Consider the following 13,041-nt stretch of genomic DNA (forward strand, 5'->3'; position numbering starts at 1 on the left):
GCGGCTTTGTTTACCTACTTAAGCCTCAGCAATGGCGGGTGCCCCTCCCCCAGACTTGCTGAGGCCTTGCAGTTATATCTCAGACTGCTGTGCTAGCAATAAGGGAGGCTCCGTGGGCGTGGGACCCTCCAGGTCAGGTGTGGGATATAATCTCCTGGTGTGCCATTTGCTAAGACCCTTGGTAAAGCGCAGTATTAGGGTGGGAGTTACCCGATTTTCCAGGTGTTGTGTGTCTCAATTTCCTTTGGCTAGGAAAAGGAATTCTCTTCCCCCTTGCGCTTCCCAGGTGAGGCAATGCCTCGCCCTGCTTCAGCTCTCGCTGGTCAGGCTGCACCCGCGGACCAGCGCCAACCGTCTGACACACCCCAGTGAGATGAACCCGGTACCTCCGTTGAAAATGCAGAAATCACCTGTCTTCTGTGTCGCTCACACTGGGAGCTGGAGGCTGGAGCTGTTCCTATTTGGCCATCTTGGGCGTGCCCCCCTTGATTCTTTAATCACAGGGCAGCATCCTGTCTTCACCACGTTGCTTGGGACTCCAAAAAATGAAGCCTGTCATGCCTCTAGACTATCACAAAACACATAAAAGTCACTTGGGAAAACATGGTAGGAGGCAGAGGAAAGGAATTTAAACAGGGATTGCAGATTCAGGTATATAATGAGTGATGATGACTCTAACAACAGCTCTTGGTCTTAGCGTTGGAAATGTAATAGGGAGTAGTAGGGACTGTGGTTGCCATGTGGGAATGTGGGCCTGGCATGGCCATAATTTCAGATTTCTAAAGGAAAGGCAAAAGTTCATATTTCTATGTGAAATAAATGTTGATAAAGTTCACACTTAAATGAAGTGAAACAGACCAGGGGTGGTGGTTTACACCTGTAATTCCAGTGCTTTAAGAAGCAGGAGGATCACTTGAGGTAAGGAGTTCAAGGCCAGTCTAGGCAACACAGTGAGACCCCATCTCTACCAAAAGAAAAAAGTAATAATAATTTAAAAAATAAAAGAAGTGGAACAACAGTACCCCATGGGCTGCCAGATTGTGATTTCTGAACTCAACTGTCAGATTACAAAATTGCCCACCAAATTAGCCAGATACTTTCCAGATATTCCCTGGGCCACTGTCTCAGGACTCTTAATATATTTTCTAATTAGTTCCTTGTAGTGCTACACACTTTTAGCAAATAATGAGCACTTACTAGTCATTTTCTTTGTGCAAAGGAGATATTAGATATCACAGAGGGAGTAAGATACCGAAAACAAAAATAAAACAAAAATAAGCACAAGACACAATCTCCCCCCACCCCACCCTTGTATATAAAAACTGTGACACTCAAAGGTAGATTTTGATACATGCCGGGTGATTGCTAGAGATGATAAGTGCTTTGGGAATTTGGACAGAGAGAGCTTTTTTTGCAGTGGTCTGAGAGAGCTGCCCAAAGGAGATGGCACTTATGCCATGTTTTAAGGGTGGATAGGATTGATGCCAGATGATCACATGCTGTGGTAGACAGGGGTTTGTGCACCAGCAGATTCTGGGGCTATTGCAGAGGACTCATGACAGGGAGTGTTGGGGAATCATGCTGGAAAGGTAGACCAGGGCCCTAGCATGGACTCTTCAGCGCCAGCAGGAAAATCTAGGTTCTGTCTTGAAGGTTCCTCAGCAGGAAGGTGGGCGGTTGTTGTGGAGTGAATCTGGTGGAAAGGGATTCCTCCTCCTCCTCCTGCTTTCTCCAGGATGAGGAATCTGGGCACCGGCCCTGGGACCCCTCCAGATCCCACTCTTCACCTCTTGTTTTTTATTTCTCCTCTCATACAACCTCTTTTTTATCTAAAATAGATTTAAGCAGGACACAGCCCCCCGATCAAGGCTGTTTCCGTGTGGGTGGGGGGATGCCTTCATGGTAATGATGTAGACCCTGAAACAATATAGAGAGGCAGCAGGGCTTGGAAACAGGCAGTATTTCCTCTTTTTACGATGGCTTCATTTTATATTTTTATCGGCCCTTCACTGATTGCTCCCGGGCTCTCTGGCGGGATGTGAGATGCGCTGACATTTATAGAAATCAATACATTAATAAATCACGAAGTCCATAATGTCTGATTTGCTTCTAAATGAGACAGAACTATTATCACCATAAAGTTGCACATAAAATATGCCCAATTGTGATGTATTGTGTAGTCTAATCAAAGGCATTTGAGTGAATAACCTTTCCCCAAAAGAAGGAAACAATCAAAGCTGAATAACTTCATTAATAATTCAAGGTGTGTCTGCCAAGGCTTCATTTATTAAGTGCACAGTTAAGAGGCTTCAGAGCTGAGTCCTGGAGAGGATAGCACCTTGCCATCTTCTCCCTGCCTCTGGGCAGGCAGATATACATTCTCAGATGAACTGACTGCACTCCTTGCATCTGGGAGTTGATGTTCCAGTGGAGGGTAATGCTCAATTGACTTCTGCAGCTAAGAGACGGCCTGTAACAGTGGTCATGGACTGTCCAGATTCTTAAGGACAGAGGACACAGAGCCAGGAAATGTCCTTAGTGGCTGTCAGTTGTTATGTCTGTTCACTAATGTTCTAAGTCCTATGCTTCTGGTGTCCACCACCCACAGGCCCCCTGTTCTGCTCCACAGACTGAGATGGTCAACACTTTTTCAGCCAGAGGGTTGTGTTTGCTGGTGGCCATTACCTTTAACATAAAATGATCATATTTACTTTATCCCATTCATGTCCAACCTCAACTGACAATTGAGGTGTGTCACTGACAGTAAATAACAGAACAAGGAAATCTTCCTATACTGAAGAGAAACACAATTAATTAACTAGATCCATCAGGAAAGGCACAATCATGAGTGAGACAGTGTTTAACAGATGTGACTATTGGATTCTGTTGTTGAGAATGACCCTTAAAATCACAGTCAAAATATATGACAAGATGAAAATAACATTTTTGAGCACGTACTATGCATGTAGAGCATTTTACATACCTTATCTCAGCAAGATTTACAGCTATAAGGTGAGTATGATTCTAGCTTGAATTAGTCTAATAACCATATACCTCCTAGGGACAGTGAGATGATTAGATCAATTCTAAAACTATTACCATGCTCTCTGAGCTCACCAAGACAGGCAGTTAATACAAGGATACATTAATACTGAATCCAGCAAAAGCTCACATGGCCAGCTTCCATTATGTTCCTGTTTGTGATTATTCTGTATCATGCACAGAAATTGATGTTCACACGAACAGCAAAGAGAGAGTTTATTAGTGTTGATTACAAGGCCTGAGCCTACCCTCTGAAATTGGTTTTGGAGTCTTTAGCACACTTGTTTGGGACAGTTAAACATATGCCAGCTGTTCTAAAACAGTGGCAGTAATGTGATAGAACTGGGTCATACCGTGCTTCCCAAAGTGTGATCACTTCATTTTAACAACTTCACACTAACAGCCTGAAGTGGGCCGTAAAGGGAATATTTACACCAAGGAAATTGGAAAATTGTATCAATCAGGCTTTTCCACCCTCCCCAAGAGCCAATTGTCAGATATTTACCAGCGCACCAAAGCTAGGTCTCTAATCAGAAACCATCACTTAGCAAGTTGTCAAATTATCTGCAGAGCAACGAGCTCTTCTTCAGAAAGCAGGCCGAAAGATATGCTATTCACATCTTAGCCTGACCTAGACCCAGTGAGTTTCCATCAATGAGGAAATTCTGTGCTAACCTGAGATAATACTATTCTTCTGGCAATTTTACTTTTCCTTTGAGCAATTCCTTCAACCTCTCTCTGCCCCTTCATTTTTCCATCTTAAAACTAAAAGTACCCTTTCTCCCTGGACACTTCTCATTTGCAATGAATTGTCATTTCAGCTCCTCAGTCAAGAGGAGTAATAGAATCCTACCCGTGTTAATCCTCTTATTTCTCACAGAAATATAGTAGACCCACTCACTCTAGGCAACATGCCCTCTCTCTTCAACACGGGTCACCCATTGTTCATTTACTGGCTATCTCCATGTACTGGAACTCCAGGGTGGTATCCAGCTGGGTTCAAAGGAGAAACAGTGGGAAGTTTCTCCACTGCCACCTGAATGCTAGCTGGTGGCAGGATTGGGACCTCATTTGACTAATTGCCTCCTACAGCTGCAGAGACTGCTGGAACTACCAAAGTAAATCATCAAAAAAAAAAAAAAAAAAAAATCATCCCAGGGTACTTTTCCCAGACAAAAAGGTCCACTTAAAACATCCTCTAGAGATCTGTGCCTGAGGTTGAGCTGCTGCAGTGAAATTGACATTTCTACCTTACAGCCTGGCCATGGGCTTAGCTGGACTAAAATGCTGCTGTAGTAGTGAGGGCACATGAGAGTCCCTAATGTACATGGCCTTGCTCCTTGTCCTGAAACATCGGTTAGGGCTGCTGCTTTCTCTAATGCTGGAATCTAGATAATTCCTTTCCCAGCCATTTGTTTCTTCAATCTTGGAAAATATCTGAATGAATGTAACACTGTCACATACAAACAGAATTATGACTTATGTCACATTCTGTGTAGTGATTTTGTGGACTTTTAATAATTGCATTACATTTCTGACCATTAGTTTCCACCATCGCCCTGCTCCTGAGAAGTTGCAAGGGACATTTGACATTCCTCTCCCCACCCACCTCAACATTTGTGCTGACCTAAAGGCCACATTAAAAACACACCCATTTGGAGAGAAAGAGCAGTGTACTGAAATACACTAAACGTTGAAGAATTTCCAAGTCATTTGATCTTGAAAACTCCATCTAATGCAAGTAGAAGCACTCAAAGATTTTTTTTTTTTTTTGTTTTTTTTTTTATTTTTCAGGACACTTTCAGGACTGAGGTATATAAATGAATGAGAAATGTATAAATTCAATTTCGCTTAAAAGGAGCAGGAGGGGTTTCAAGATTAAGAGAACAAATGCTTGAAGCAAAACATGATTTGGGTTTTATTGAACTGAGAAGACTGAAAAAAATACGTGGAACACTCAGAAAATCTTTATCAAGGCTTAGCTGAGCACTCCTGGGGCTCATTGTTAAGTTTATAAAACTCAGAGCTGATGAGTTGTACGCACTGTGTGGGTCTGAGTGGGCTTATGACTCACCTCCAAGCCTGGCTGTAAGAATCTAAGACTTAAAGCTGAAGGACCAAATGGGACTTTCTGTCCCATCCCCTCTCTGCTCCATGAAAGTACCAACGAGGATTTTTGCCCCTGATTATATTAGGGAACGCTGTCAACTAAAAAGATGATGCTAAACGCATCCAGAACGAACCAATCAACCATGTTTAAGGGGAAGAAAAGATTACATCTTCAAATGCCAGCATGCCATCATTAATACAATGTCTAATGTAGTCAATATAGTTCAGGCAACATTGAAAATGAACCACTGCAAATACTAGGAATACAATCTGAAGAGGAAGCACAACATTCTGTGTTTTTATGCACATGGTCCTGTAAATTATTTGCAGCTCAAGTATGTCATGTTCTTTTAAATCTTCCCCTGGGTACAGCTTGAACAACTTCCTACAAGTGTTGATATGTCATATTTTCATTATCATTTAGTTCAAAATTACCATGATTTAATTACCATGAGGTTGCTTTTTTGATAAATGAGTTACTTAGAAATTGAATTAGGCTGGGCACAGTGGCTCCTGCCTATAATCCTAGCACTTTGGGAGGTCGAGGCAGGAGTATTGCTTGAGTTTGAGACCAGCCTAGGCAATATAGTAAGACCTCATCTCCACAAGAAAAGTACAAAAAAATTAGCCAGGCATGGTGACACATGCCTATAGTTCCAGCTACTCAAGAGGCTGAGGTGGGAGGATTGCTTGAGCCTGGGAGGCAGAGGTTGCAGTGAGTGGAGATCACACCACTGCACTTCATCCTGGGCGACATAGTGACACCCTGTCTCAAAAAAAGAAAAAAAGGAATTGAACTATATTGCTCGATTTCCAAATATTTTTGAGGATTTTCTAGTTTACTTTTGGCTATTGATACCTTGCTTAATTCCACTCTGGACAAAAATAGTCTAAATAACTTCAATTCTTTGAACTTTTTTGAGATTGGCTTTATGGCCCAGGAAATGGTCACTTTTGGTAAATATTCTATGTGCACTTGAAAGAATGTATAGTATTTTATGATTGCTGAGTACTGAGCTCCATACGTCTCAATGAAACAAGTTTGTTAATTATGTTGCTCAGATCTTCTATACCCCTATTGATTTTTTGGTCTGTTTTATCGGCTACTGAAAGAGGTATTTTTAAATTACTCCAATTATGACCGTGAATTTTTTATTTTTCCTTTTAATTCTATCAGTCTTTGCTTTATGTGTATTTTGAAGCTACATTATTAGTACATATTAATTTAGAATTGTTTTTAAACTAGAATTTTAGACTATAATTTTTAGACTAGAATTGTTTTTAACTAGAATCTTCCTAGTTAGATGGGCCCTTTTACATGAGAATTCTCTATCTCTAGCAAAGTTACTTGCCTTAACATCTACTTTAGCTGATGTAAACATAGCAGGGCCCTGCTATGTTTTATTTTGTGTGCCCTTATGCTTACAAGCAGCATTTAATCAGGGTTTGGTTTATATCTGATGATTTCTATCTTGTATTGTAGATTTTCTATTTTTTAATTTTTCAGCAGTTTTACTATGATGTTCTTATATGGTTTTCTTTGTGTTTATCTTGCTTGGCGTTTATAGTGCTGCTTGACTCTGTGGCTTGATATATTTCACTCATTTTTTTTTTTAATTCTCATTTATTATCTCTTTAAATATTGCTTCATTATCATTATTTATCTCTTTCTTTTCTGGAGCTCCAATTATACATATGTTTGAACTTTTCATCATGTCTCATATGTCTCTTATGCAAGCTTATCTGTGATTCCACTCTTTTTTTTTTTTTTTTTTTTTTTTTGTGAGATGGAGTCTCACTTTGTTGCCCAGGCTGGAGTGCAATAGCACAGTCTCAGCTCACTGCAACCTCCACCCCTTGGGCTCAAGTGATTCTCCTGCCTCAGCCTCCCAAGCAGCTGGGACTACAGGAACACACCACCATGGCCAGTTAATTTTCATATTTTTAGTAGAGATGGGATTTCCCCATGTTGGCCAGGTTGGTCTCAAACTCCTGATCTCAAGTGATCCACCCACCTCGATCTCCCAAAGTGCTCAGATCACAGGTGTGAGCCACTGTGCCTGGCCTGTGATTTCATTCTTTTCTTTCTCTGTGCCTCTGTCTGTGTATTTTTCTATTGACCTATCTACCGAGTCATTTATTATCTCTTAATCTGTGTCAAACCTGTTTTTAAATTGGTCTGTTTAATTATTAATTTTGGATAATAAAGTTTTCAATTCTACAATTTTTAATTGACTTTTAGTATATATTCTGGTTCTCTGGTGGAATTATCTAGTTTTTGTATATTTTCTTGAGCAAAGGTTCACCATTATTTTAAAGCCCAGGTATGATTAATCCAATTATCTAGATCAGCTGTGGATCTATTACTATATTCTACTTTTTCTCTTGGTCTTGTCTCTTAATATGCCTGACAAATTTTTACTGAAGGGTGCACATTGGAATAAAAAATGTGTCACCTATCTGGTTGAGTCTTCAGCTTCCGAAAGGTAATAGAGCAAAGGCAAATAAACTTAATCCAAACAGGAACTGAGCTGTTTTCATGCAGGCTGCCTTGGTAGCTCTCCAAAGCCTTCAAAAATGATGAGATTTTTTTAAAATCCTTTTTTCCCAGTTGTTCTCAAGGGATTCCAGCCCTGCATAGGAGAGTTCACCACTCCTGGGATCTTCAGCTTCTATGCTTTTGCATATGCTGTTCCCTTGTCCCCTCATTCTTCAACACTCAGCTGAATTATCACTTCCCCTTGAAGCCTTCTCTGACATCCCTTCTAGTTCCATGCCACCCAGGAGGCACTATTTTGAAATGATTTGCCAATGAAAAATTCCAGACCAGTTACCCACAACGTCCTTCCCAAAGGTGTGCTATATATTGTACGTGCTGTATGTTTCAAACATCAAATTCACTGATAGCAGCTAAGAACCAGGAAACAAACCATTGTTAATTATGGCATCTCTTGAAAAATCTAAGGATCTGGACTCACTGGGCTTAAATGACTCCATGATAACAACTGGTTGAGTAACAACTGTTTCCCTTTCATGGAGCCGTTACTCTCCAGTTCTCAGTTCCCACCACTCTCTATAGTTGTACACCCATCATCTGTCCTCATCTGAATTACCTGCCAGTGACCACTGGCATTTGAATTTCTAATCCATGGTCTATATGTATGCCTCCTCACCAGTCTGAGAACTCATGTAAACAGGTATTATGTCTTTTCATCTCTTTTCTAATACCTATAACATTCCTGGCACACCAGACCATGTCAATGCATATTTCTAAACGTATCTATATTAAAATGCTATCAAAGCATTCAGGGCAGTGAAACTATTCTACATAATGCTGTAACAGTGGATACATGACATCATGCATTTGTCAAAACCCACAGAACTGTACAACACAAAGAGTGAACTCTAATGTAAACTATGGGCTTCAGTTAATATTTACATATCAATACTGGTTCATCAGTTGGAACAAATATACCACACCAATGCAAGATGTGAATAATAGGAGAAACTGTGAGGGTGGAATATACAGAAACTCTCTACATTTTCTGTGCAATTTTTCTGTAACCTAAAACAGCTCTAAAAATAAAGTATATTTGTAAAAAATAAATAAATACAAATGCCACCTAACCAGAATGATCAAAGGGGCAACTAAATTCAGCAAAATAAATTTCTCCCATGGAATACAGGTCAGGAGATGAGTGAAAACACTCCAATGGATGCTCACCTATACTATCACTTTGAAAAGCAGCAGGAAAATAAGCCTCTGCTGTCTGGGGTTGCAGATTAGGGGACTGGAGAGAGACTAATACACACTCAAGATGGTGGCTGGGCTGCCTTACACACTCGTGGTCAAGGGTGCTGGCAAGACAGGTGGAAGTCCAAATAAGAGCCTACAGAGGAAAACCAGGCCAACCACCCAATAGACCCACAAAGGCCAGCAGGACAGTATCTGGTGGCACTCCCTGGGACCTCGGACTCACCCAGCTCCACTGTGCCGTGGATAATTTTCCAGGTCTGGTATTTTGCCTTGTATTTGATATTCAGCATAATGGGGGACTTGGCCGGCATCCACTCTGCCACACATCCCAATGTGCTAACCCTCTTCTGCAACTGCCCTTTTCTTTTTCTGCATCTGGTTACTAATCAAGCTTAATGGGGGAAGAAAGAAGCAAAAACTTGTAGACTGTAAGCTCCAAGAGAGCAGAGAACAGAGCTGTTTTATTCACTGACTTGTACCTAGTAGATACTTCATTGACAGTTATTGAGTGAGCAAACAAATAATCCTACAAGATATGCAGCTTCAAATCACAAGGAAGCAGAGAGGGGGAATGGGGACCTCCTGATTGTGGAGAGTGTCTTATAAGCCACTCCTCAGTCAAACATGTGGGTGTTTCCAAGGACCCATCCAACATCGCACATCTCTGCCATGTGCCATCCCATCTCTGCAGGCTGCATGACTGCATGGCTGAGGGCATGTTCAATGAGCCCCTGCGGGAGCCATGGGCACTGGGAGGCAACCCACTGCTCTTGCCTGTTCTGACCATGGGAAAAGGACAGGGAGCTCAGCTTCAGCTCTGCTACCGAGAGGCTCTTCACACATGTCAAGCTGGACAGCGACGTGGACACCCTCAGAGCGGCCTCTCTCCATGAACAATAAAAGTGTGTTTTGCTTTTTGATGAATGGATTTGGTAAAATGTTTTCTCACTCTTTCCTAGACATCGCCTGGTGGTATTACCAGTATCAGAGAGGTAAAAAACAGTTTAAATTAACTTGACTCTGGTCACATGACTTGCGAAGGCAGAGCTTCTTAATCAAGTTCATGTTTTATAATCAGTCTTCTCACGCGCCAGCTTTCTGTGCCCCTTGTTAGCAAGCCCCACGTATATAGAAACAGCTGGAAATTGTTCTTTTAGAGACAAACTACAGGAAAAGCTTTGCTCCCCCTATGAAATGGTTACGTTTTCCTTTCACAGACATTTGTAAAAACTCAGAGCCCATTTGCAGCTCAAGTGTAGTAATTGCTTCAAACAAATGGCCTGAATTTCTGTGTTCTCTTTTTCCCCATGGTCTTCACCTCCTAATCTAATCAACATTTACTGAAGCAGTTTTTCTTATTACTTTATCTCCTTTTATTTCATATTTATTTCCTATAATCAGCTTCAAGTCCTTTGCGCGACAAAGTGGCATGTGTTTAAATAAACAGCGAGGAGTAGTCTATGTGGTTTGTAGGTGGGAGGGTAAGTAGGTATAGATCAAAAAACAAAAACTCAATGCCTGTTGCACAGGCCAGGCAGCATAAATGAATTCTGTGAGCCAGGGGTGAACAATAGGGTGTCCTAGAGGTTCTGGCTGCCCAGAGGGGACGGCCACTGTTCAGCTCTAGTAGGCTGCTGAAGTGTCCAAATTTGAGACCAAAGTTGTCAGATAATCCCATTTTCCAAGACAAATCAGATATCCATATTTGTACATGGATCTCTCATCTTCAAACATGGACAACTAATTCCAAAATAATTAAGAAACCTTTTACAGGTCAAACAAGACCTATCTTTGGGCCACACTCAAGCCAAGGATCACTATTTTGTAATCTCAATATAGATGGGTAGCTGGGCGCAGTGGCTCATGTCTGTAATACCAGCACTTTGGGAGGCCAAGGCGGGCAGATCACCTGAGGTCAGAAGTTCGAGACCAGCCTGGCTAACATGGTGAAACCCCGTTTCTACTAAAAATACAAAAAAAATTAGCTGGGCGTGGTGGTGCACACCTGTAATCCCAGTTACTTGGGAGGCTGAGGCAGGAGAATTGCTTGAACCCGGGAGATGAAGGTTGCAGTGAGCCGAGATCGCACCATTGCACTCCAGCTTGGGCAACAAGAGCAAAACTCCATCGCAAAAAAAAAAAAAAAAAAAAAAAAAAGCTAGATGGGTAAGTATAAAGTCCAACCCAGAGACACCATGAGGGAGGCACTATTGGCCAGTCCAGGGAGGAGATGGTCATGGTCACTGTCCTGAGCCTGACAGAGGGGACACCTCACTGGGGAGAAGACCCAAGGTACGGGTCCTCCCACTGCTCACAGTCCAGGTCTAACTGGTACACAAGCACACAGCTTCATAGGAGCAGGGGTGCTACAAGGCTGGCTACAAGCTGGTTTGCAATTTGTGCTTGAGGGAAGCAGAATCTACTGTGGGGACATGTGGAAACCAGATATGATGAAAGGGGCCTGGACTGGCTGGATTCTAAGTCCAGATCTGTCACCCATTGCTCAGTGACTTAGAATTCAGACAAAGTCAGTTAGTGACAAGGTTTAGAAGAGACCTCCTACGCTGGAACAGCTTAGCATGGGCTGGATGTATTTAAAGATACAGAAACTCACTGAAAGTACAGTCATGCTCTGCATGATGACGTTTCCCTCAACAACACAACATACACAATTGTGGTCCCATAAGATTGTAACTGAGTTAAAAAATCCCTGTTGCCCAGTGATATCTTGATGTTCCTGACCCTGTGTGGTCTCAGGCTAATGTGTGTGTTTGTGTCTTCATTTGTAACAAACAAACAAAAAAAAGTTTTAGAAGAAAAAAATTTTTTTTAATAGAGAAAAAGCTTATAAAATAAGAAAATAAAGAAAAATATTTTTGTACAGCTAGGCAATGTGTATTTTAAGCTAAGTATTATCACAAAAGAGTCCAAAAGTTTGGAAAAAAATCAAATAGTTTGTAAAATAAAGTTACAGCAAGCTAAGGTTAATTTCTTACTGAAAAATTTTTTATTAATTTAGTATAGCCCTAAGCATACAGTATGTCTAAAGTCTACCTCGTGTTTAGTAGCATCCCAGGCCTTCATAGTCACTCACCATCACTCACTGACTCACCCAGAGCAACTTCCAGTCCTGTAACTTCCATTCATGGTAAATGCCCTAATAGTTGTACCATTTTTTATTTTTTACACCATAGTTTCTTTCTCTAAATTTAGTATGCTTAGACACACAAATACTTAAAATACTTACCAGAGAGTTACAATTGCCTACAGTATTCAGAATAGTAATAGGTTGTACAGGTTTGTAGCCTAGAAGCACTAGGCCACACCATACAGCCTAGGTGTGTAGCAGGCTACCCCACCTAGGTGTGTGTGAGTAGACTCCACAATGTTCGCACGATGGCAAAATTGCCTAACAACACATTTCTCAGAGAGGATCCCTGTTGGTAAGTGACACATGACTGAATAGGCAAATGTGCAGTGACTGTGCATTTTTTTTCTGAAAGAGTCTAAAGCCTTCATTCCACACTCAGAGGAGTCTATGATCCCAAAACATTAAGGATCAGTTAATCTAAATCATCTACTATTCAATCTGAGAATTTCCTGTGTAGCATCCTCTAGAGTCGGTGATTCCATCTCTCTTTGCCCCTAGTGATAGGTATTCATCACCGTGTGAGGCACTCACAATTAGAAAATCACCTCTTAATATCACATGCGCAGCAATGGTCCCCTCACTCCCATCACACATGAGGTTATGGAACAACAGGCATGAGAACATTGAATGGCTTAAAAGTACTTTACAAACAGAAGGTGTTCTAATTTATTCTTGTCATGTAGTTATCACCACAGTATTACATCTCAAGTTAATTTTTATCTCAACCATTCAAACTCAAGTCTGACTTAGTAACTGGCTCATCATTATTTTTTATAACAAAGTAATGACTAGCAACATCTGGCATCAGAGACTTTGAACAAACCTCAGAAGAAACTGTCAGGGAGGCTTCCCATGGGTTCATGCTCTTCTCTCCTCCTGCACGCAGGGAACTGGGCCATTCTCCTTCCTTTACTGGGACTGCCTGGGCTTCATCCAGGGAACCCCCAGGGGGCAACAGGAGGGTGGTGAAAACCGCTGCCCG

At 41.5% G+C, this 13,041-nt stretch overlaps 1 protein-coding gene and 1 long non-coding RNA gene across 9 annotated transcripts in view; one reads left to right on the forward strand and one right to left on the reverse strand.

Annotated features, from left to right (window-relative positions):
- KCNIP1 (potassium voltage-gated channel interacting protein 1) overlaps positions 1 to 13,041 on the forward strand; it is a 394,968-nt gene that overhangs the window by 361,309 nt on the left and 20,618 nt on the right. The window contains exon 2 of one of the 3 annotated variants that reach the window (XM_017849414.1): positions 9,868 to 9,900. The exons of the other annotated variants lie outside the window; for them this stretch is intronic. Coding sequence (XP_017704903.1) covers positions 9,868 to 9,900 — 33 coding nt within the window. The remainder of the gene's footprint in view (positions 1 to 9,867; positions 9,901 to 13,041) is intronic. 3 annotated transcript variants of the gene reach the window in all.
- Positions 1 to 13,041, reverse strand: part of LOC108513609 (uncharacterized) — a 96,658-nt gene that overhangs the window by 51,312 nt on the left and 32,305 nt on the right. The gene's annotated exons all lie outside the window — the stretch shown is intronic.

The sequence above is a fragment of the Rhinopithecus bieti genome, unplaced genomic scaffold (assembly GCF_001698545.2).
Source record: "Rhinopithecus bieti isolate Rb0 unplaced genomic scaffold, ASM169854v2 scaffold_30732, whole genome shotgun sequence".
NCBI lineage: Eukaryota > Metazoa > Chordata > Mammalia > Primates > Cercopithecidae > Rhinopithecus > Rhinopithecus bieti.